The sequence below is a fragment of the Molothrus ater genome, chromosome 16 (genome assembly GCF_012460135.2).
Source record: "Molothrus ater isolate BHLD 08-10-18 breed brown headed cowbird chromosome 16, BPBGC_Mater_1.1, whole genome shotgun sequence".
Taxonomy (NCBI): Eukaryota; Metazoa; Chordata; class Aves; order Passeriformes; family Icteridae; genus Molothrus; species Molothrus ater.
In genome coordinates, this window is record NC_050493.2 from 10061699 (window position 1) to 10087035 (window position 25337).

At 39.0% G+C, this 25337-nt stretch overlaps 1 protein-coding gene across 1 annotated transcript in view; it reads left to right on the forward strand.

The window, feature by feature from the left end:
• Positions 1–25337, forward strand: part of LOC118692613 (uncharacterized) — a 72850-nt gene that overhangs the window by 21936 nt on the left and 25577 nt on the right. Inside the window, exons 16-43 of the mRNA XM_054516598.1 lie at positions 734–1015; positions 2036–2191; positions 2635–2819; positions 3570–3752; positions 3887–3978; positions 4160–4329; positions 4597–4756; positions 5100–5179; positions 5720–5900; positions 6571–6726; positions 7930–8063; positions 8173–8331; positions 8913–9093; positions 9562–9773; positions 10299–10487; positions 11366–11505; positions 12782–12944; positions 13056–13142; positions 14167–14286; positions 14808–15025; positions 16681–16874; positions 18069–18371; positions 19085–19314; positions 20328–20480; positions 21149–21499; positions 23400–23750; positions 24242–24373; positions 25015–25164. Of these exons, the coding sequence (XP_054372573.1) occupies positions 734–1015; positions 2036–2191; positions 2635–2819; positions 3570–3752; positions 3887–3978; positions 4160–4329; positions 4597–4756; positions 5100–5179; positions 5720–5900; positions 6571–6726; positions 7930–8063; positions 8173–8331; positions 8913–9093; positions 9562–9773; positions 10299–10487; positions 11366–11505; positions 12782–12944; positions 13056–13142; positions 14167–14286; positions 14808–15025; positions 16681–16874; positions 18069–18371; positions 19085–19314; positions 20328–20480; positions 21149–21499; positions 23400–23750; positions 24242–24373; positions 25015–25164 (5112 nt within the window). The remainder of the gene's footprint in view (positions 1–733; positions 1016–2035; positions 2192–2634; positions 2820–3569; positions 3753–3886; positions 3979–4159; positions 4330–4596; positions 4757–5099; positions 5180–5719; positions 5901–6570; positions 6727–7929; positions 8064–8172; positions 8332–8912; positions 9094–9561; positions 9774–10298; positions 10488–11365; positions 11506–12781; positions 12945–13055; positions 13143–14166; positions 14287–14807; positions 15026–16680; positions 16875–18068; positions 18372–19084; positions 19315–20327; positions 20481–21148; positions 21500–23399; positions 23751–24241; positions 24374–25014; positions 25165–25337) is intronic.

Below are 25337 nucleotides of genomic sequence, written 5' to 3' on the forward strand. Positions count from 1 at the left end.
AGTGCTTCCTGAGACACTGCTCCTGTTTAGGATGGTAAGATTTCTTTTCCTGATGTACAGTGGAAAATGGATTGCCTTGGGACACCATTGCTTTAACAGATAGATACAATTGTACTTAGCTGAAGTTACTGTTCTAGTGCCATTGACCTTCCAGTGCTTGGCACCTTTCAATGAGCTGCCTGCGACCTCATCATCTTTACCTGCTGTGCCAGGTAACAATGTGCACATGAAAGAAAGAAAGTATTTAATGTAGCCTGCAGGTCTCAAGTTTAAGCTTGCAAGAGAACAAAACTTTTTTTCAGTGCCACATACCCTGGATTTATGTATGTTAGTCATTCTGTTTTAAGCAAACTTCCAAACAGAATCTTATTTCAGAGCATGAAAAGGATGTGTTAGTGTTTTCCAGCCAAAATACAGTTTTTAACATGCCAAAATAGCAGTATCCCCTTTTGGCCCATTATGGTGTAAATGGACCTCAATACCTGAAGGAAAAAGGATTTTTATTTTGGACTAAGCTTTACATATCTAATTTTTTGGGGAAGATTTAATACTGGAATATCCAGTATTGAATGCTGAAGGAGGAAGAATGCCAAACTTCGTAGGCTGTGATCTTGCTTGGCAAATCTTTTGTGTTGGTTATATCTGGTTGTATATTTGATTTTTCTGCTTTAGAACTGGCCATGGCCTGTACGTGTCACTGTTAGGCTTTTCACTGCTGCATGCTTTTCACTAGGTTGGTGTACGATTGGAGAATGCTGAAACTCTTATAGAGAAGGGTTTTGGGCCGAAATCTTCTACTTTCAGTGACTATTTTTTTGGAAATGCTAATGAAGGAAACCACAAGTCAGAAACTCCAGTGGAGACAGCAGAGAAAGTCAAGCAGAGGAACCCGACTTTGAAGCAATATAGCCCCAGTGATCATCTTGTGAACAAGTCTGGCAAGCCAAAGCTGAGAAAAACAAGCCAAAACTGTCTTGGTAGAAAATACAGTAGGATGAATGAGTTAGTCAAAAAGGTAACTGAATCTATAGGTCTTGGAAAAATTAATGACATTTCCCAGTCTAACACAGGGCCCCATCTCACATCAGACAAGTGCTCTGGATTACTGTGACTCCTTTCCATAAGCACATGTAACTCGTTCTGCTTACTTGCAGAGAACTTAACAGCTGCAGAAAGTATGGAGCAGCAAAGAGCCAGATCTTTAGGGTTTTTTCAGATTGTTTTATTGTCTCAAAACAATGACAGTCAGCCATGGGATTATATTGCCTGTGTTTTGGGCTTCCTCTCATTATTTTGAGCTCTGCTCCCTTTATGCTGATGTCCTTTTGTCAATTGACTGCTGTGGCACTGTAAACAGCTGCTTGATGTTGAGTTCCTGAGTCCTGTTATTTGCAATCTGACTTCCCAGTTTGATCTCAGATGTTACATTGACACCTTGTGAATTTACTCATTTTTGGAGAGAGCTCTGTTTTATGTACACAACAGGGAAGCTCTGAGAATTGACTTCAGTTGTTGATGTATTAGCTGGAAAAATCAGGGACTGTGATTCATTTAGTTTGTCTTAGATCATCTCTCTTCTTGGACTCATCTTCATAGGGTTTCTTCTTAGAGAGTAAGCTCATGATACTGTGTTGCTGTGCTATCATAGAATTGTAAGGACAGAAAATGTGAAAGTTTTACATCCTAGCAGTTTATTTAGCAATCAAGGCATCCCTAATGTTGTTTTGAGATTGTATTTTTCAAAGCTTCATCTGTTTGTGGGTATGTATTGTAATACTTCTCCTTTGGATGTCCTCTTAAGACTGGACATGACCAGTGTTCATAGTGGCAGGCAGCTTGTGTGCTGTGGAGCTGAAGTGTAGCTGGAAAGAACAGCTACTAATCCAGGCTCTTAAGTGGTCTCCAAAGTACTTGTAGAAGGGAGCATAATGTTTCTTTACTGATAGCATAGGCTGCATTGAGGAATTGTTAATTGTGAGTTTGAAAGGAAATTATAACACCCTTCCTTTTGATTTCTTTTTTTTTATCATGTCAGTTCACTGAGAGAACAGTAAGAAAGGAGGCGTTGAAATGTGAGCTAAGCATGAAAATCTTTGGAAATGAACTTAGCTTCTTAAATTGTGAGGATTTCAGAAAACAAATGAAACATTATTCCTTAAATCTGGCTGAGTTGGCCGTCAAACTTCTGAAGGTAAAAGGAACCTTTTTTCTATCTGACAGTAAATATCTTGAGAAACTGCCTTCTGACAGATATGTTAAAGATAAAAAATATTACTTGTTATTTCTCTAAATTGAACTCTAAAAGACACCAGCGTATATTTGGTTTAAACAGCATTCAGTACATTAGGCCAAAATTTGTTCTGCTGTTTAATGGTTCTTACTTCTCTCATTCAAATCCATCCATGCTTAAATGCAAATTCTTTTTTTAACTAGAGTAGGACTGGTGTCTGACTCATGCCATGGCCATAGCCAGGCTTTGGGCTGCTTTCTTCTTTATGTCCCAGATCAGCTCAGGTAAAAACATTTCTACAATAGACAGATGCAGTCAAAAGTTATATCTGACAAATTTATTGAATGCTAACTCTATTATGCAAAATAATATTCTGGGTTTTGTTTGGGTTTTGTTCACCACAGGGTCAGGAGGTCCAGTTTAATAAAAGGATGAGCTTGGCCACTGAAGAGCTGCAGTTTCCAGCAATTTCAGGCTTTCCTGTTCAACTGGCAGTCAATGCCTCAGCAGCAATCAACATAAAAATCAAAGGGAATGCCGATTTCAAACAACAGTCCAACTTCTTTCTAAATGGATATATCAAGCCAAGGTATTAAATGCTGCAAATGTGTCCCTTTCACATGTCCCTGATGTAAAGTAGCAATTCCTGATGTGAAAGTTTTGTGCATATTAATTAATTAGGAGATTCCTGAAGAACAAAAGCAGTCATCATCTTTCTGTTGCTGAATGGTTGCCATGGTGTAAGGGCAGCAGTGCTTTCCTGTCCTGCCTGTCTGATTTTGAACTCTCACTGTGTTATTCCAGTACTGGTTTAAGCTGACTATTCCTCTCTGTCTCTAGATCAAACTCCTGAATTGCTGCATGCAAATGATTTTTTGGAATGTTCTACATGTGACAAATGGATTTTTCTTGGGATCAAATAATGCTGTTACAGGTTATGGATGCACAAACCAGTGGAGGATTTAACCCTGTGTTTCCTTACATGGCTATTTTAGCTTTTATACATACTGAATAGGTTACTAAACTTTACTAAGTGCTGTACAGACAGAGAGAAACTTGCCCTGTGATACTCAGTTCTAATTGTTTTCCCTTCCTTAATATTTCATGCTGAAAGCTGCATTCCAATCCCCTCCTTATGAGACACAGTAAAACCATAATCCATGTTTAAAGTGTGTGTTGGTGTACATGCAATCTTTTCAGTTATTTCCTGAAAAAAATAGTTCATGATTTTAATCATAGAATATACTGTGTTACAGCATCAAATGCTGTATTTATTAAAAGGTTTAAATTAAGCGCTTTAAAAAGAAACTGCATTTCATGTACATGAATCTTTCAACAGTGCATTTGTTCAGCTTTCTGTCCAAATGGGAATTGTGGGGACTCTGGGACAAGCTGGCCTAAAGTGGTTAACAGGAATGAGGACATCTACTAGTCTTGATGGGGGGATCCAGGTGAAGAAAGGGAAAGAGCTCAAAATTTTCTTGAACACTCCAGAAGAATCTATGGAGATAATTAATTTCAGGTAAGATTAAGCACAGGCATCATCAAAAACAGTAACTGTTAACTTTCTTGAATATAACTGACAATTTTGTTTAAATATTGCTGTAACTTCAGCATAATTGCTTTTAAGTTATTGTTCAAAATTCTTGGTTGTAGCTCTAAACTCTACTTCAGAATTGTGGATGAGACAGAAGATATAGATGTCTTCCAAGACCACACAGAGACCAGGTCTTGCACTTGGGAGGAAGGTGAGTCCAGCTATTATGTTTTTCTTACAAAGACATTCTGAAATATCCATAACAGATTGTTTTATTCACTAGAGTTTCTTTTTTCACATATTATTTCTAAAAGGTCTACAGTGCAATGCTCATTTTCGTGTTTCCTTTGTTTGCTTTTCTAATTGAATGTTCAACTGTTGTCTTCCACTAGTATCTGAGATTATTGGCTGGCAGCTGTGTTCTGCAATGTCCTATCCTGACCCAGCCAGTGGTTTGGTTTTCCCCCTCAGTGGACCTTTGAGAGTGGCTGTGACATTAACTAAGCAAGACAGAGGCCTGCAGCAGTACGTGGTGGAAGCTGCCTATGACCACATAGCTCAGGTACCACTGGCACGTTGGACTCTGCAGTTTGCTATTCTGGTGGATCTCAGCACTGCACATTCAACCCTCTGCATTCCAAGCTCTGTGTTATTATTCATTCCATTCCCAATATATGGGAAGATGGATACAAGTTACTGATGCTGATAGGAGGTGTATACTCTTTTTATCTACAAAACAGCACACACAAACAATCTGTTGTCTCAGTGTGAGAGATTGTTTTGTAAATGGTGTGCCAATGAATAATGTGATTATCTTTTTTTCTTTCAGGAGAATTCATGGATCCCTAGTGAAGCTGTCTTTCACTTCTTCCTTGGGACTCCAAAGTCAGACTTGAAAAGAGATATTGGTGTTGACCTAAGTTTTAGTGTCCCACAGAAGAAATTCAGAATCCAATTTATACAACCTAAGAAAAAAATTGAGATCGATGGTAGGTTTTTAACTAAGAGCCTGATCATCAGCTAATGTCAGTTAGGAGAACTTCATTACAATTAACTGAGAAGTATCAGCATATTTCACTCACTAATCTAATGCTGGAACTGCATTATTATGTGATAACTGTCAGCTTGCTGTTTCAGGTAGCAGCCATTCCCAATGGGGTTTGCATCTTGGTTTAGACTATATTTTGCACAGTCAGAGGTTGAGCTGATATTTATGTTTTTAATCTCTCTGTATCTATTGTTTATAACAAGAAGAGCTATCATTTCAAGTACAGTCTTATGAAGCATCACTGAACAGTAAAGAAAATGTAAAGAGTTTTCTTTTTCTCCAAGGGAGGATTGAGTTTTCTAAAAATTCCCGAGTTGGACACCTGGAGCTGATAGTGGATGAGCGAGATGTGTATTACATTAAGGTATGTTTGCATTTCATGAGGCCTCCTTGCAGCATGAATACTTACATAAAAGCACAGAAAAGAAAGGCAGGGAAAATACACAGATTGAAAAACAGTTTTGTGGGCAATCCATCAGAGGAATTACCAGTTCTCCTTATTACATATTTTTGAGATAGACTCAGTGCTAAATTTCAACCTAAATCTCTGTGAGACTGCCAGTATTTTCAGTAACACCCTATTAATTTCTGGCCTGGTATTGTAACATTCATAGTGATTTCAGTCCTAAAACCAGCAGAAGCTGAAGGAAGTAGCATCTTGCACCACTGTGACCTCTGTGTAACTGGAAAAACAAATCCATCCTTCCTCTCCAGTATTTATCAATAGCAAGTTTTAGGCTTTGTGGGGTGTGGGAAGGTTTAATGTTAGATGTATAGGAAAACATGTCTTTTCTTCCTCCTCTCATCTCATTTCTGACACACCCAAGTCTATACTATTGCTTTCTTAAAACTTATGTTGCTGAGCAGCTTGGGGTTTGCTTTTTGTTTTGTTTGTTTGTTCTAGGGAGTGGCAGATTTGCAGATGCTGAGTGGAGAGCAGAGATACATGACCCAGCTGGAGGTAAAGCTGATAAAGCAAAGCAGTCCTATCGTTTTGTCAGGAAACATCACTAAGCAGCTTGGCAAGAAGATAGCTTTTTCAGTGTCTCTGAATAATTTGTTGAAGGATGCTGCCTTTCTTTCAGGTTAGAGGACAGTAAGTATTTGCCATATAAATGCAAGTTCTGGAGCTGTTATTTGTTAAGGTTGAATGGTTTTGGACATTTATTCCTTCAATTTCTTTCAAGTCCATAAAGACTGCTTTTTAAAATTACTGTCCTGCATAAATTAATACAAATATATGTATTTCAGGATAAAAGAAATTTTAAAATAAGTCTGTTTGGAATTACTGTTGGAAAGGGTAGAGGAAATAAGATGAAAGGAATTACTTGATAAAAACATGCCAAAAAATAACAGCTGTTTTTCACTTTTGTTAGTACAAAACAATGCAGACACATATTTGTAGCTGAATGTCTCTTAAGACCTGATGTTCAAAAAATCTTGAAGACTTTTTTCATAAATGAGCTGAGGAAAATACAAGAGAAAGTATCAGAAAGAGAGCCTTAATATTTGTATAATATCACTACATTAAAATTAAAATAATACAGTGAAATGAACCAGTAATTTATGTCGAAAGCTCTCATTTTTGACTGAAATGTATAGGGTTACATAGTACTTTCAAACAGAACTAACTAACAGAACTAAGAAATGCAGAAGGCAGTTTGACCTTTTGGTTTCCCCACTGTAGTATTCCTTTAACTAGCTGAAGTAACTTCAAGTTCTATCACTGCATAATCATTTATCTTCTTTCTGTAGCACTTCTGGAGAAAAAGGTTGATGATAAGGTGAGACAATACTCGTTGGAAGGGGAGACTCACCTGCCAGGTGTTCTTGGAGCTCACACCGTCGCTCTTCTCCAGCAGCGTGAGGGATTGTGGTCCCATGGTCTGCAGATTAAATATGGACTCCTAGGTACACTGAAAAACAGGGAAAGTAAAAGTACTCTGTATTACTCATTTTTCCTACAAGATTTGCCTCTGTGTTTAGAACACAGTAGAAAGAGCTCAGTTAATTTTTAAACTGTGATCTGAAATTTGGAACAAGTTGCTTTTTTCAGTTGGATATACTTTACTCTTTGAGTCTGCATATAAAAACATATATTTTTAATGGGCTTTTCACAAGCATATCCATCATTAGATTAAAAATCACTTTTTCAGTGAGAATTGCTCCTAATTAATTTGTGTTTTCAGATTGCATGCATGCACTCAATAATATGAGGGGTGGTTTCTAGGAAGCAGCTGGCTTTGCTCCCTTGGTTGCAATGTAGGAATTGTGTTAATTCTGTGAGACAAAGCAGGTGGCCATCAGTGCAGTTATATCAAAGTATTGAATCCTTGTATTAGCTAATCATGCTAAATGTGATAGGGGGATTGTTTATGCTAACTCTGTTGCACCTTCAGAGAGTATGTAGCAATATGAGTAATAAAGTTTTCTTAAACCTATGCAGGCATGACCCCATAATTTTGCTAAAAATGGCATGCTGATCACAATGTTTTATAAACAGCAATCAAAACATACCTGAACACTTGAACACAACCTTAAGATGCCTGGCTATAGCTATGTAATTGTGCAGTTAGATACTTGGAGCATAGTTACACTTCACTTTAAACCTAGTTTGACAGCTATTCCACCTGAAGTGTTCAGCAAATACTTCCTTGCACAAGTACTGGATTTTTCATTTTAAAAAGTGTTCCTACTTATTAGTTGGAACTTCAAATTCATTATTTTAATTTTCTTCTCAGTGTCCAGAAGGGCTGGAAGTTTTGGGGTTTTTTAAGATGAAATGTCATGTAATGTCATGATGTTGGGAGCTAGGTGGTAACAGAAAATCATCAAATATTGTGTGATACCAAGAAAGCTGCAAAGCTTGATCGTGAGTAGTTTGTAGTTCTTTTACTTCAACCAGGTAAAATTCTGCTTAAGTAATGAAGTTTGTGCTTTCCTTTGGATTTATAGGATAAATCAACAAGTGCATGGCTGTAAAAATAAACAAATCTCACTTTGATGTCTGAAAAGTAGAAGTCTTGAAGCCAGTGCCAGATTTATACTATTAACATTTTGAAGGATTAATTCTGATTTACTTGAATAAGTAACTTTGTGATTTAACCTGAGCAGCAGAGGCAAAAACCCCTTGCCACGAGTGCAGCACGCAGCAGAAAGTTCAAGTGGAGACAGGAGCACGGGGCTTCTACAGCCTGGAGCTGGGCCATGAGTTTCACTGTGTGCAGGCTCCCTCCTACAGCCACCAGGTGGGTGCTGAGCCAGGCTCTCTGTGCTGGGCACCCCTGTGGCACCTGTGCTCAGGGCTCTCAACATGAGCAAGAGATCACAGCAAAAAAGCAATGCTCTCCTCTTTAGGTTCACCTGAAACATGAAGTGACTGCGTCTTGGATTTCCTCCCAGATGGAAGTGAACTATGGGAAACATTGGGATGAAATAAACAACAGGAAGAAAGTGCTGATCAGCCAAGCCTTTAAGAACAGTTCCAGTTCATCTGTAGTCAGCTATTTCATGGAGGTAATAGTGATGGTTTTAAAGTAAGAACTTCACTTCAAATATTTAACAGACAGACAAAGAATAAATTTTGATTTTTTTTTTATTACAACCTTTTTTTTTGTAAGTATGATGTGTACTAATAATATAAGGCAAGTACCCAAACCTAATAATTTTGAGCTAGGTGAGGTCTTAGCTCAGAGACACTCAATCTCTGACATTTGCTAGAAGATAAATTTTGCAAATACTGGAAAAGTTGGGGTGTAATTTGCTCTGAGGTTTTTGCATTATTAACTCATATAAAATGATTGTAGAGATTTATGAAAGCTGCTTTGGTGACACAATGTGGAAGGAGGGCACAGGTTATAACAACTCAGAATATTACAGCATTTTTCTTTTTTAATCTCCTGTAGTTGTAACAAATGCATATTAAAGAAACCTCAGTCTATAATTGGTGAGAATGCATGAAAATCCATAGAGTGAATGGCAAATGTGCAAAGGCAGAAGCTGTGACCTTCCTGCTTCTGTGTGTGTGTGTGAGTAACTTATACAGCCCTGAAAATGGGATCTTGTTTTTATTTAAATTTGCTTCACTTCTTTTCCAGTTTACCATGCAAGTCCTGGAAAAACAGATGAATTACAGAACCCAGCTGCAGCACTTGCACACCTCTCAGGTGTATTTGCAGAGCAGCACCAACTTTGAGGTGCAGTATAATGACCATGTACCATTTGTGGCTGGGCTGCAGTGGAAGGATGCATCCAGAAATGGCCTGAAGAAGTGGGAAGGTGAAGTACCACAAACCATTTCCAGTCTGTGATTAGAAAAGCAGGCATTGGAAGCTGCTGCCCGGTTTTTCTGAGCAGTTTTGCGTGAGTGCAACAGAATGATAAAGATATTTGTTGGAAGAGAGAGACCCTGGAGATTGTCCAGCCCAGCTTCCTGCTCCAGTCAGGACTGTCTCTAGCAGTAGATCACATCTGTTGTGGCTTTGTCTAGCTGAGTTTTCAAAATCTCCAATTTATCACAGCCTGGCTGGCTGGCTGGCCTCTTCTAGCAGTTCCATTTACACTAGTGAAGCACATTAATTTCATTATATCCAACCCAGAGATTTTAGCAAATGGAAGAGAAAGGGTTGATAGTAGCATTTTAGCTTCATTGTGGAACCCCTGGATCTTATCATCCTTGAAGTGGAGTTAGAATCCAGGTAGTTTGAATCTCATGTTTCTGTCAGCTTTAATATATGTCCCTTGCAGGTGGGTTCAGTATAGACACCCCGTGGCTCTACCTGTACACAGCTCACAAACTGCACCAACCTCAGCATTCTGCTTATTCACTGACATCCCAGCTGACAGCTGCAAGAGCTCTCTCCATTAAAGACCTTGTACTGGATCTATTCTATAAAGATCAAGGCAATGAGAAGGAAGGAAAAGTTCACATCTACACACCAGCTACCACATACCTGCAGGTGGGTGACATGGTGCACAGGGTGTATGGCTTTGGGGACAGGGCTCTGTGTATCACTATGCCCTGACTCTGTGGTTTCTAAGCTTCCTCCTAATTTATTTTAGACTGTGCTATGCAGTAGAGGTTTAAAACTGATTTAATCATAATTGCTGTTCATTAGGCAATGTGGTAGACTTCTGTCACTATGCAATTTGACTTATGTTTATGATTAGAATGTTCCTTTATCAGCTTTTCCTCCTTAGGTCACTACTGCTTCAGGCACAGTCATGGAGAAATGTCAGAAACATTCTCGAATGAGAAAAATGTGTTCATCAACTATTTAGCTTTTTGTCTCTCCCTTTTTTGGAGGAGATAAAATAAACTTTGAACTCTGTATAGGTAATTTGGAGTATTTTGATAATGGAAAAGATGGCACACATTTCTAATAGTTCTTGTAAATGATCGTTCTGTCCCCTCTGTGCTGTGCTGCTGCACAGTGGAATGCTGTCTGTCCTGGCTCAGCCAGACTAATGTCTTTGTTTTTCAGGCATCCACAGTTAATCATCTTGGGAGGAATGTTCTGCATAGCTATAGTGAAATGGTCTCTCTGTGGAATCAGCTCGTGAAGAATGAGATTCATTTGGAGAATAACGAACGAGCCAAACTTCTCTGCTTTAAGATAAAGAGTACGAAACAGGAATTTAACTTCACAGCCAGCTATCAGAATCTGCCAATGGTGAGAAAGAGAAACAAAAGCAATTTTTTTGACTCAGCACTCTCTTCCTGAAAGATGTTATTGCTAGTGTTGAAACTTAAACCCTTCCAGTACTGCATTTATTTCTGTCTGTTTTGAGAGGCTGCAGTGTAAATCTAGGTTCAAAAAGAAAACAAAAACTTGTGTGGCATAGTTTGGGGTACTTCTCACCTATTAGAGAGCCCAGACAGTCAGGGAGGAGAGGGTGAAGAGAGACAGTGTGACTAAAAAGAGAGCTGGAGATGTGGTTGCTCTCAACTTGCTGAAGATGTATGAGAGGTGTAGAAGATTCTACTGTCCTGGAGAATCAGAATCTCTTGCCTGCTAGTGAGCATGGTAACAACCCAGGTTTATAAGCTATTTTAATCTCTACATCCCTTCTAGTCTTAAAATAATTTTTGCTTTGCTTGATGTCTGTGGCACAGGAAGGATAATCAGCAGTTTCTCCTCAAAAGAGGTTCTTTGATCAGTTACTTTGGTCCATTCACACCTTACAGGAAGTCTTAAAAAGTTTTTTTCTAAACATAGCTTTGAAAATACTTTTTCCATGCTTTGAAAATCCAGTTCTGTTTTTTATGTGCCAGAGCTTGCTTATGTTGCAAGTAGGTGCCACTCAAGTGACACATTAATGGGCATTTGTCTTCTGCTGGAGTCAGTTTTCTACTGATGGCATTTTTGATCCTCTGAGAGATTAATGGAGACCTGGACTTAAACTGCAGCAGAAATGGTTTGTCTGTGAAGTGACAGCCTTGCTGCAGCTTGTTGAACAACATGGTTTCCATATTGAGGTTCCTGAATATGAATGCAGTCCATCTGATGCAATTGTCCTTTCCTGTTCTGGTCTCATGATCTGAGTGCAGCCTAAGAAGACAAACTTTTCTGTGAAGATTGTATGGAGAGATTATAAAAGTCTGCCTGTTGTACTGCACTGTGAAGGTCAGATAAAAGAGCTGAGGAAGGAGAAGATGCTCTATCAAAAACGTGCAACACTCCATTTCAGGTTTAGTATTCTTATTTCTATCTTTTAAGAATGTTTTGGCCTAAATTTAATGTGCATCTTGATGCTCTTAGGAAATGTTGTGGGCTTTACAAAGTGAGAGTGCCACATGGACAGAGTCTGTTCTTTGTCCCATTTGGTTCCCTGAACTTGCTCAAATACAGCAGCTTCATGGGCTGTTTTTTTGCATCCATTAGATTTTGGTCTCTGTTGAAATGACAGTGAACAAAGCTGTCTCAGGCAACAGCCCATGTGTGCTGTGACATGTTTGCTGGCAGGTCAGCCAGGCATATAGCCTCCTTTCCTGAAAACAGCAGGATTTATGGTGTGTCCAAACTTGTATGTGGTGAGAAGTTCCAAAATCCATATCTGATTCTCTGGGCCATCCATGTGCCTTTTTCCTAGTCCTTAGGTGTTATGTAGTCATTCTAAAGCCAGAGGTAGCCTCTTAAAACATGAAACAAATGGTCTTGTTTAGATTCTGGAGCATATTTCCATTTTCTGATGAGAATGAGTATGCTGCTCCTACATATTGGCTGTCCCTGAAATTTCTCTCTTCATTATCCATTACTAAATCCCAGCCTGAAGGCCTCAGTAAAAACGTGTGCTCAGATTAGAGATATCTGGATAATTTCTGGGGAAATCTCAGCTTTCTTAAGGCAAGAGCTGTACCAGGTATTCTAATATGTATAAAGGTTGTTCAGTGTCTGCTTATAAAGGTTTGTGCATGCTTCCAAGAGGTCTAAGTAAAAGTGCAGAAATATTTAATAAAGTTCATAAACCATTACACTGAAGTAGTAAACTACACCTAGAGCTGTGGAGTGCTGAACATCTGTTGCACAGGATTCTTGGCATGAATATTACTGTTTCTACAGAAAGCATAAAATGTGGACAGGTGAGATTTTCAAACCTGCCAGGAGCTTTTGGACACTCCCTATTTGAAATGAAGTCTTGGCCATGCAGGTATAGAAGGTGTATGTGCTGCTTATGCATGTCAGAACTTTATAGAGCAGCACCTTCTCCCATGCTCTTCCAAGCATTTACCCAGTCCAGGATAGAAACTCTATCAAAAATTCAGGTTAGTGTGTGGAGTTTGTATCAAGTTGTCGTTATGCTTTGTAGTTTCCTAAATGTCCAGTCCCATGTGTTTTGCGTCTGTACCTGACACCCTGGTGGTAACTGATAATTTTGGAGTTCAAGCTGAACTCCACATGATTTCTTTTTGTAGTTGTCTATTAAGATCTTTTACACCTATGTTTATTTCTTGGGTTTTTTCCAGGCATCCTTTTAAAGTGCCTTTTCTGCAGAGCTTCTTTCTGCAGGAGACATTTACTGTTGACAAAAAGCAAAAGCACTATTTCATGGAAACAAAAGTTTTGATAAATGGTCTGGAGGAAACAGTTCAGACTCTCATACTTGGTTACCAACCTGAAAACCCCTATGTGAGTTATCCAAAAACTTCCTTTAGTCTCATATACCAAAACAACCTGCAAATGAGTGGTTTACTGCATATTACTTATGTTCCTTGCATTTTCTCTCAAACTTCTTTTTAGATTTGTGCTGGCTTAACTCATCCTTATAACCACAGGATGTTTCCCAAAGATGTTGAAATGTGTGTTTTAACTCTAAGTCATCAAAATGTGAGTAAATTTCCCATTAGATTCAGTTAGGAGGCATTCATTACCTGTTTATTTACACTTTATTGTCTTTTCAGACCTCACTTGCTATAGGTCTTTAGTTTCTCACCACAGAACTGCTGCAACCAAAATGTTCAGAGGGTGATTATGTCCTTGGTACCTCCTTAATTCTGTATAATAATATGTTGTGTAGTAATCCGTGATAAGAATACTTCGTATATTATTTTTTAGATTATTATTATGCATGACTGTTAATAATAAAACAAGTACTGGGACAGAATGGATTCAGGGTTCTCACCCTTATCTAGCTGTATCTATTCATCTTTCTTACCAAATGTAGCTGTTTTTCCTCATTCTCTTGTTTTTCATTCTGAGCCAAAATGTAATAGCTTGAAACTCTTTCATTTTTCGTGATGTGCAGGGATGACTTCTCTGATCTTTCATTATACACAGGGTTAATACTCAGTGCACTTTGCTTACTCCCATTCTTAACACACAGGTGAAGCATGAACTTGAGACTGTCTTAAAGGTGAATAAGGAAGATGTTCTCAGTTTTCTAGGCAGATATCAGGACAAATCCAGTGAGGCAGATTTTAGACATCTTTTACACATGGATGTGACACACTCATTCCAGGTACTGGGTGGGTTTAATTTTTGGTATTTTTAATGTCTTGCTGACTGTTTTACTGTGTTGTCTTTAGAATTATAATTGTTTGATGCTGGTAAATGTCCTAATCCAATCAAGTCCTGGCCCTGACAAATAACTGTAGGTACCTCAGCAGGTTCAGTTATGTATTAATAATTTGTGTCAATAATGCCTTGTAAGGCACACATTGACCTTTTTCATGCTTTTTTTTTACTGCTTTCAATATATTTTTCAGTATCCTGGGATATAACTGGTAAAATTTGATACACACATTTGCTTATATGCATCACCCACTTCATGCTAGAAGTTCAGACATTAAATCACATGAGGCAGCTGGGGGGAGTGCAATGTTCTGTTCTGATACTTTACTTTGTCAAATAGCTTGAGTTTCCACAAGCAATGGCCCTAAGTGGGGAGCTGTTCTCCAGGCAGACTAAACTGGAACACTTGGACTGTGGTGCGAGTGTAAAAGTCATCACCAACAAGAACATGACTTCACAGGTCAGTCCCCTGTCATCACAGTCTTGTTGCTTGAAGCTTTTGCAGTTTGTACACTCAATGACTATAGTGGAGAGGTGTAAATTGTTAGGGGAACAGTTGACTTTTGATGGTTAGATTTTGTTCTGGCTAGATAGCTACATGGGGTTGGAATAGTTGGCTTGTATTTTGGCTGAAATTCAGAAAACTCTTAATGTCTAATTAAATTGTACTTAAAATTCAATGTAGCTCATATTTTGTTTTGACAGGGTTGGGATAAAAACAGGGAGATCACTTACCCATTACCTTCATAGACAAAACAGGCTCAACTTGGGCAATATTAATTTAATTTATTGCCAAATAAAATTAGTTAAATTATGAGAAACAAAGATGAGAACTAAAGGCTCTTTTCCCCCTTTGCTCCCCTCTCTGCTTTTGTCCAGTCCCAACTTGTCTGCAGCCTCATTGCTCAGACTGATGTTTCAGTATTGTGTATGATAATCTGAGATCCTTAATGTCCTGCTCTCCTTTTTCTCTGTGTGCAGGCCCAGGCAGCCCTGAAGAGTGATGGTGAAAACAATGTCAATGGCTCCCTTCACCTTCATTCCAATGGAAGGGAAATGCTGATGCTGGAGGTTGATGTGAACAATGAAAAGAGGAGGAATGCCAGAATTGTTGAATTGAGGGCTTTTCTCCATCAGACAGTCCTGACAAATCCAGAATCAGTACAGTTCCAGCTCGTGGGCAAAATATTTCCATCAAGGTAGAGAAATTGGAATGTTGGTTAACTGGGGAACTGAGGAGTGTTCTGGGATACAAATTTAAATGTAATTACTTTCCTATGGCTGCAGCAAGGCTACCGAGTAATTGCCAGTTCATTTGTTACCCCTATTATTGAAATACTTCTGCTCCTTATGTTTCATAAGTTGGTATAAGTTGTGTTAACGTGTTCTAGATGCTTTTGAAGGACTTTGTATAGAGAACTTTGAGTGAACAGATAGTACAAGTTATGCCAGTGGAAAAGGGAACTTCCCAGTGTTTATTATAAGATTTTTAAAGTATTGGACAAACCTCTGAGCTGGCAGAGATGGGAAATAGAAATTTGGCCCTCCAAGTTTCAGCTGATTTTTCAAATTTCACAAATATGAAAGCATGCAATGAAGAATTTTAGAATTTCTGCAGAGGTCCCAGTGTTTACCAATTGGATGGGATAAGGAGAATGAGAAAATAAGAGTTAAAGAAATCAGAAGTTACTACAATTTAGATGAAGGACATTAGATTTACTAGTAATACTAAAAATAGATAAAATATTCCAAGAAGGGTATTTCATGTTGTTCTGCAGTATGCTTGCAGTTCTGGGCTTCCAAAAGTGCATTAATTTGTTTAAATACCAGAGTAAGCCATATGAGAGAAATTTATTGCAGTTCACAGGAAAGAAAACAGAGCGCTTAAAATTTTTGGAATGACAGTTTGTTTAGGGTTTGTTTTACAGGGAGAATACAAACAAAAATAAACTGTTAAATGTTTCTGGAGAACAGCTAAAAGGGTGCAATCTGTACAGACTTCAGTTGCTGACTGATGGAATGAATCTTACTTCCCTGAACTATGTAGTTTTGTTCTTCCCATGGAGTGGATTTTCACTGAAGTTTTACTTGTCATCAGTCTTCCAACAGGGTTCCAATTTCTAGGAGGGATGTCTAACACTATGAAAATAGGAGTGATTGCCTCACTTTTAGGTATTTTGTGTACTATACTTGAGTCTAGAAAGTCAGGAAGTTTAGTGGATATTTTGTTGAAGGCCATGTGAAAATTGTGTCTCAGTCTTATACTTACAACACTGAAAATGGAGCTTTTTGTTGCTCCAGCAGGTTTCCCTGAAAAGCTGTGCATATTTCTCCAACACTGTTCAATTCAGGGCCAAGATGCAAAGAAATATTGTTGGTTCATTTACCAAACTCAAATGATGGTGACACTTATAATTATTTTTAAACTGAATTCTCAAATGCTGCTTTTAAATCAGCACCAAAGAGATATTTCATATTGTGACAGAGAAGGCTTCATTTCCAACTCAAAGTCTCTTCAGCTCTTTCTTTTATTAGGAACCATAACCAAAGCATTCAAGAAATTTAAAGAAAAATTAGTCTGCCAATCTGTGAACCTTTACTGAGGAATTTATAAAACATCTGGTGGATAGTGTGTGCTGACTGCAAGGCTTCTGATTGCCTGATTCACAGCACTGGAACGAGTGTCCAGAGAGTCTGTGGAGTCTCCATCCTTGGAGATACTCCAAACCTGACCACACACACTCCTGAGCACCCTGCTCTCATTGATCCTGCTTTGAGTGAGGAGGGGTGTCTTGACAATCCTGAATCAAACATAAAAATATCTTACTAGTGATTTTTATGTCTGTCTTTTTAGACTTCTGTTGTCTTCTGACTTGAAGCTTAATGAAAATAGTCTTCACATGGATTTCATGGGAGCCAGGGAGCAGAAAGTTGGTTTTGTTTTGTCCCTAAATGGAAGAGTCCAACACACTTTTACCGGATTAAAGGCCATACCTCATCTCCTTTCTCTGGATGGATTGCTGAAGTGCAAAAGCAACGTTCACGATGGTACTCTTTTCCTTTGTGTTTTGTTCTAACCTGCAGCTATCTAAGGATGCTGTTTAATTTTAATGGAATCCTTCCTGGGCTGCACAATGTATTCAGCTCTGGGGCCCCCAACAGAAGAGCAATGTGTGCCTGTGTACCACAGAGATGATCAGAGGGCTGGAGCCCCTCTGCTCTGCAGCCAGGCTGGAGAGTTGAGGTTGTCAGCCTGGAGAAGAAAAGGCTCCAGGGAGACCTTAGAGCTCTTCCAGTACCTAAAGGGGCTCCAAGAGAGCTGGAGAAGCACTTTGGACAAGGGGGAATATCTTCAAACTGACAGATTGGATATTAGAAAGAAATTAGGTTTAGATTGGATATTAGAAAGAAATTCTTGTGTGGATGATCAGACAATGGAACAGGTTGCCCTGAGAAGCTGTGGATGCCCCATCCCTGGAAGTGCTCAGGGCCAGGCTGGACAGGGCTTTGAACAACCTGGGACAGTGGAAGGTGTCCCTGCCCATGGCAGAGGGGTTGGAACAAGATGGGCTTAAAGCTCTCTTCTATCCTGAACCATTCTGTGATTCTGTATAATGCAGAGCAGAGTACTTAGCTCTGCATTATTATTTCATTCATCATTCATTTCATTATTATTTCATTTCATGCAAAATGAACCATGGGTCATTGGGTTGAGAGTATTTTTCAGTGAACTAACATAATTTGGATTTTTCATGTTTTCCTGGATTGAAGGAAATAGTGGGTGGCCACTTTCCTCTTCTGAAATGTGGGGGCTGACTTGAGAGTTCCACTCCTTTGAATGGCTCCATGGGTGGAGTAGGTCACTGCAGAGCTCTGGAGGGATTGTTTAGCCTGCAATTACACAAGTACTAGGTCACAATCCATCTGTAAATTTTCCTTCAGAGGGAGTGCAGTATAGTACAGGGCCTAAGGGCACAAGAAGCTTGGTGAATAAAAAGGAACAGCTGCCAGAAATACTACAATGCAATTTATTTTAAACACAGACACTCACTAGTAGAAAAACCCTCAACACTGAACTGCTTTGCTCTCTAGCTTAGGCAAAATAATCTAGTGTAATAAATGGAAATTTTTCTACTTCCTCCTGGTATTAAAGTAATGGTTAATTTATACATTACTTCTAAAACTGTGACTATTTCTGGCCCAAGAATCTCTCTCCACAGTAATAATTTCTGCCTGTTACAGGTAACATCAATGTGATGGTCAACCAAAGACTGTATGGACTGCATGTCAGGAACAGGAATGTGTTTGGGAATACCACTGTGCACAATCTCACTGTTGCCATGGTTCAGAATGGCAGTCAGGCAATCCCAGGGGAGGCAAGGCTGAAAGGACACCTGGAACTGAGTAAAGAGAAGAAAAGAGGGCTAGCTAGCTTCCAGGTGGATGAGAAGGCTCTTTCTGTAGATTTTTTCAATATCATGGATCATGGGCACAGCAGAGTCAGCGGGACTTTCACACATAATATCGACTTTTTAAAAGTTGCAGGTAGGAACAAAATCTGACTTGATGGTGTGGTCTAACAAGGTGAATTTATCTAAAAGACTTCTGATCAGTGGAAACAGATGAGTTGTGTTTGCTCACACCAGAACAAAATGTGTTCTGGACTTAGCAGCATTCTCTTTAATGTTGTTGATAAAATACCATAAAATGGACATAGAAATATTTCAAAGAGTTTTGAAATACTTCAGAGTAAATTATTTCTCTCTTGTACATCTGTGTTCTTGCACAGCATCTAAGCTGACCAGTTCCTCTAAGTGTAGTTTTATGCCAAGTGTTGTTTCCTAAGCAAAGCTGTTGATTTTCATAAACTGAAGTTATCAGTAATTTTGCATGGGTTCCTTTGGACAGAATAATGCATGGGTTCCTTTGGACAGAATAAATATTTTCTGAATTTTCTGACAGCTGACTACTGGAGTTGGACACAATACCAACTGGTAAATATCCTTTATTAAGAAAAGAAAACTTCTTGATTTCCAGAGTGCATGCCACATTTTAATTTAGCAATCCCTTTTTAATATGATTTTCACCTGATTGGTAATAAACTTCTATAAATATCAGTAAAGTGATCATGCTTTATATAAAGGTGTCTTTTCTCATGAAAAATTACAGAAGGCTTCTTTTGATCTGTAATAGATTTTTGTAGTCTGTAATGACAACCCAGAAGTGCTGAGTTGATTTTACTTCCTCCCTGTCAATAGGGTTGCCTTTGGACGGCATTCTTACAGCCACGTGTGAGCATGGCACAGGAAATCACACCATTGCCATAGCCCTGCAGAGTGGCAGTGAAAGGATGGTTGCTGTGTTTGAGGGGCACAGAGTGGCCACAGAGCCTCCAACATCCCAGCTGTCTGTGAGCTTAAAGCACAACATCTCAAAGATAAAGGAACATGGGATCCCTTTTGTTTTAGAAGCTGCTGGCTATTATGAGGTAAGAAGAGTTCTGCCTGTGAAAGTTTAATTTCTGGCAGGACCATTTGTGTATATATAATAACTCTAGGCTTTTCCTGTGCACTCTATATATTTATTTTAGAAGCTGCTCTGTTTTTGAGATGTACTAAATTACTGAGTGAAAGAAAGTTATTGTCTGGCTCCTTGTCATACTGTGGACCTCTCATCTGAGCTCTTAGAGCTGAATCTAGACTAAATGAGATACTCCATTCAGTTCTCATTTACGTGAAATGCTTTGCTGCATATGAACATATGTCTTGTCCAATTTTATCTTTCCCCTATAAATGGGAAGTTGACCAGCAGGCCTAAGGCTTGCATCTGGTACTGGATTTAACTGGTCCTGGTGTCATCCTTTGGATGGCTGCTAAAGAGCAGAACAGTGTTTAACATGGCTTTCCCTTTGGAAATTCCTACCCACAGAAGCATTGTGGACCATGATTCCTGATACAGTGTTGCTTGGCCACTGTTCTCTGTATCTGCATTTCTGCTATAGATCTGTGAATGTTACAGCTCTCTTGCATTACAGATTATCTTTTCATAAAAGAAGGGTTCAAATACTTTGCTATCTCAGACATCCTCTGAAAGGCTCAAGTCACTCACATGCTTATATTTGGGTGGCTTCAACCACTGTGGTAGGGTGAGACACAGAGGTGTGCAAAGAATTCTAAAGAGTTCCTTTGCCTTGCTTTTTAATAGTTCCAGTGCTTTAATTGTGCCTGAGGGGTCAAATCCTTCAGGGTGCTGAATGCTCTCAATATGTTTTGGAGCCAGAAGGAATTACTGATACACTGCATTTAGAAGGTCTGGCATAACACTACAATCTCTATTTGAAATGAGGCTGCCTTGATGAATTTGCACTTTTATTTTACCAGTGCTGCCTCCCTGACACGGGCTGTGACGTTTAAGCACAGTGTAACACATTCTGCCTTTCCCAGTTGTTGCTGGGATGTTGTTGTTTGTTTCTTTCCATGATTTGGTTTCTTTTGTGCCTAGAATTTCTCCAGAAAGATTGCTGCAGGGATAACAACCACAGTGGAGACAGAGCAGCTCAAGATTGAAATAGAGAAGGAAACCACTGACACTGCTATGGAAATTTCTCTTTCACTTCACCATGACGTGGGAGGACTGATGGACATTGTTCCACATGTACTAGAGGTTTGCAGAAATCCTGCCATTTATTGTAATGTATTTAGTGCACTAAACACTAAACTGGTTATCTTTTTGAAACAGAACTCTAACTTTTAATCTATGTTTTGGTGCCTTCATCCATTTGATCCTTAAAGCAGCCTTGTAACTTGCTCCTTTGAATTTTAGTCCTACCTGCTTTTCTTCATTTTCTGAATGTGCTTTGTTGTGCTTTGTTGACAACATCAACAGGTTGCTTGCAGTGGAGAATCTGCTAACAAACAACTTTCTGGCCTTTGCAATGGTGCAATTGCATTTCATCATTTTGAGGTATTTGCTTCATTTATAAACTTTGCTCTCAACAGCATAGTGTCTTAACTACTATGGAAGGAATAAGTACTGAAAGTGTCAGATATGTAGAAATGGATTTGAGCTTCCTGGAAGTTTTGTGTGCACTTTCAAATATTTTCATTAATAAGTGCTTTGGGTTTTCCTCCTGTTATTTCTATTATGGAACTCCAAAATAAAGATTTGAGTCCATCTCTCTGTTGGTTTCAGCATTTATAATTATGTAAGATGAATACAAAGTGGTGTAGGGAACAGTTCTCTTCAAGTAATATGAGCTTTTAAAAACAGTATGTGACCTGACAGGAAAGCAAACTTGACCACAGTTTTCTGTAATTTTTCAGACTCCAGCAAGAATTTCACTGAATGGGTCAATATTTACCAGCAACTTTACTGTCATCCTCTTTGGACATGTTTCCTTTCATGGTATATTTGCCTGCCTACAACTCTATGGCACCAGTAACACCCATCCTCATTTAGAAATCGACTTCCAGCATTCTTTGCCTTCACTTCATTCTCTGGGAATTGCCAGAGAGAACCAACTGAAGGTGTCAGCCATGAGAAGTGACAAGTACAAGGGCATCCTTGGTATTGTCCTTGGGCCTTGCACTTTGGAAGCTGATGGGGAAGTGAGCCTGGCAGGCAATGAGACAGGATGGGCACTTGCCTTTACAAACAAGTGCGTCAGTCTAGAGGTAAGCCCAGATTGTTGTTTTCTGCATGCCCTTCCAGTCTGTGTATTTCAGATCACTGAGTCACAGAAAACTGTCTCCTGATACATTTATGGATAGGCCAAATTTGGTCATTAAAGTTCTTACAGAGCAATGAGTCAGAGCATTTGCAGGGGGAAGTGGTAATTTGGAGTAATACAGTGGTAGGTGTTGCCATCAAAATGTTGCTTAATAATAGTTTATTAATTAAAAAAAACTTTTGTCCTAAAATCTAGTGAAACACATGTCCTTTCAGTTTGGAATTGTGGAGGTTAAGATTTTTCTTCTACATTAGTTATGAGAAGATTATTTGAGGATTTATTCTTCTTTCCCCCCTCCCCCCATTTAGCTTTTTTTCAGATTTTTCACAGAGAAATTTCTGATTTCTCTCTGAATCAAGCTGTCTTGTATGGTCCTTTCCAAACACAGATTGTTTCAGAAAGAAGGAATGCTTTCTCATGAATTAGGAACAAATGAGCAGACAGTTGCTTTGCTTTTTGTGTTTTAAATTGTGTAATCTTTTCTGTTGCAGAGGGTGGGATTGCCTCGTGCTGCAATCTTGGGGGGCTCATTTCAACAGAACATCTGCAACGTGGGCTTGTTAATGAACCTGCAGTGTGATGGCAGAGCAGTGGATGTGCAGATAGACACCTCCTGCCAGCATGAATACACACTCCAAGGGATGCTCAGGCATTCATTTCCCTGGCTCAGCCAGCTTGGGCTGCCTTCTGAAAACTCAGTCCTGTTCTCTGCAGCCACAGACTCCACCACAGAGGGCATTTTCCTGCTGCAGGCTGGCAGATGCAGACTGAGGGCTAGAGGAGATCTCTGTATTCAGAATAAAGCTGACTGGACACTGGAAACAGAAACAGAATGTCAACTTCTGCAGGTAGCTCTGGGAAGCTTTTAAAGAGAGTTTGGGGATCAAATGAAAGCCCTGTGGGTTTTAGCTAACATGGCACTGCTGGAGTGTTGGGAAGGCACTCTAAGGGCACGCCTGTCCCACAGCATTAGGCAAAGGCAGTGCCACACATCCTGCTCCAGGTGCTCTCTGGGACTGAGATCCGTTCAGCCTTTGCTGATTGTTGCCTTGGCAGGCCGACACTGCCCTCTAAGGCTGAACAGTAATATCAGCCTGAACTCTGCCAGAAATACATTCCCTGGTCTGTGAGCATTCTATCAAAAGAGAACTTCCTTGGTTTTTACAGTTAGCCTCACTGACTACATTGGAAAGAATGACTATTGCAAAATCTGGGTTTTTTCCTAGATGTTCATAGGCATTTATATTTTGCTTTCAAATCCTCAAACTGAGTAACTTCCTCAACTACAAAGTGGCAACATAAAAATGACAGCAAAGTTGTTGAGAAAAGAATGAAAACCCCTTAAAGTATTAAAAATACTAGAATTTTCAGTGTTTGTAGAAATCCTTTGACAGAATGGGAAGAAACCTTTCATTTGGGATGTTGCACAAGACAAGCTGGAAGTTTAATTATTAAAAAAAACAAACCTTCTACAACCAGGTGCAAGAATGTCTGTTAGGCCTATGATTTTTTGTACATTAATTTGTTTGAAAACTGAGATTGGTGTGGTCTGGATGAAGCATAGAATGTTTAGTAAACTTTGCCAATCTGAAGAAACAGGTATTTTGTGGTTTTTTTGTAAATGTAAAACTTCATAAACATGCAGAAGTTGTGAATTCTGCAGGACAGTCCTTAAATCTTCCATCAGGTCCTATTCATGAAAAATCACCATCTTTCTTGTTTAGGGGGAGAAAAATGGCAGCTTGGGAGATTGTAGGTTTTGTCTCTGATATAGTATCATATAATATACACTTGTCTTAAAGTGTTTGTATATTGCAAAGGATTTTTTGTTTAAATCTTGATAGGATCTCAGTTTCCCAACTCAGTCCCGGCTCACAGGATCCATTCAGAAGGACAAGTGCCAGGCAGAGCTGCTCTCTGTCCTGGAAACAGGAGGCAAAACCGCCCGTCTTGAAGTGAGAGCAGAGTGCAAGCCAAAGCTGGCTCTGGAAATTCAGTTCAGGCATGACCTCCCCCAGCTGAGGGAAATCCCAAGGGAAAATGAGCTGTCCATCACTGCACGGAAACACTTAAAATATCTCATTGGAGCTGGAATGAAACTGGGGGCCTGTGAGCTTCAAATGAATGGGGACTTTGACCCTGAAAAGAACCTGCAGTGGAAAATGCTTATAGAAAACAAATGCCAAACAATTCAGGTATGGAAAAGAATTTTCTCCTTTAATGTTGAATTTATACATCTAAGCTAGTATAATGCTTTATATCTGCTAAAGTCAAAAGACAATAATCTAGGTACTTCAAAGATGTAGCAGAGAAATAATAAAAACATTGTCTTTAAATGTTGCATCTTACTTCTGGAGCCAGTCATTCACTGTTTTTTCATATGGCATAAACCAAATTTTCTGTTAATCGGTACCTGCAGATAATGGACTTTCTTGTACTAGCTCTGATGTATTTTCTAAAAGATGGTGGAGAACTCTGAAAGGTTTTTCTGTTCAGAAATTATGATTATTCAAAGCTGTCTCCCAAGATTTCTGAAACATCCTGTATCTATGCTGCCTGATATATTTGATTTTACAGCTAGGTGATTAAAGTTACTATTAGGAATTAAGTTTCAGAGCTATAATGCATTTGTAGTTAAGTGCTAAAGTGGTGATTTTTAAAAGTTTTTTTTTTCTTTCTTTTACAGGATCTTGGAGCACCAATGAAAATTGATGGCTCAGGCTATCTCTTGATGGATAAAATGAACCTAGACTCACAGACACTGATCACTGTTGATGAAAGTAAATTCCGAGGACTCTTTATACTAAAAGTCACTGATGTGAGTAACCTGCAGGCTGTTGGAGTGTGTGAACAAAGCACTCAGTAATGTACTCTAACCTGTGTTATTTGGAACAAAGAGTCAAGCCTAAGTAATAAATGCCAGAATAAAAATGAAATAATAAAATCTTTGAAAATCTGGCACCTTCAATGTGCAGTTACTGATGCATAGGATAATAGGATATAGGCTCTTCCTGAATAATTTCCTTGTTATGCTCTTTATGTGTAAATTTTTGTTGTTTGTATTCTACTGTTGGATGCTCTTTACATCACTGTGATTTAGCCTGCAAAATAATAGGCAGTGATTAATGGAGACACTGCTGTTTGTTTATTCAGTGAGACAGCAACACAGGGAAGGCTGTGAATCTCTTGCTTTTCTGTTGACAATTACAAGTTTGGATTCTTTTGTCATCAGAGCAAGAGAGCAGAGAACAACACAAGTACCTGTTTCCTCAGGTGCTTCACTTTCCTGCCATAACTGGTAATTCCTGCATGTTTCTGTGCCATAGAGAAACAGCATAGCTAGTGGGAGTTTAATTCATGTAAAATGTAGGACAGACAGATTTCTGGTCTGAGCTCTGTACTGCAGTGATCTTTGGGTTCTACATGTGCTTTGCTCTCTGTGCTGTGAAATGTTAACAGGAAAGGCAAGAGCTGGATGCAGTGCTAACCCATAACATCCAAGGAGCTGCTGACATTGGCATTCCCGTGAGGATGTTACTTGATGTGATATCAGAAAAAAACAGTGACTTCTATAAAGGATTTATTCATTTCTGTGTGAACAATAAGCAAGTAAGTGTCTTCTCCATATGAGTCATATGTGAAATAGAAGTTGAAGTGAGGTAATTGATTTGGTAAATATTGTTTCTGCAGACAATCCAAATGCAATACTTAGCTGGGGCTGGGTTAGTTCTAAAGGCTTTAATTAAATGAAGGCAGTATCTTTCAGCCAGTCCTTTTGTCCT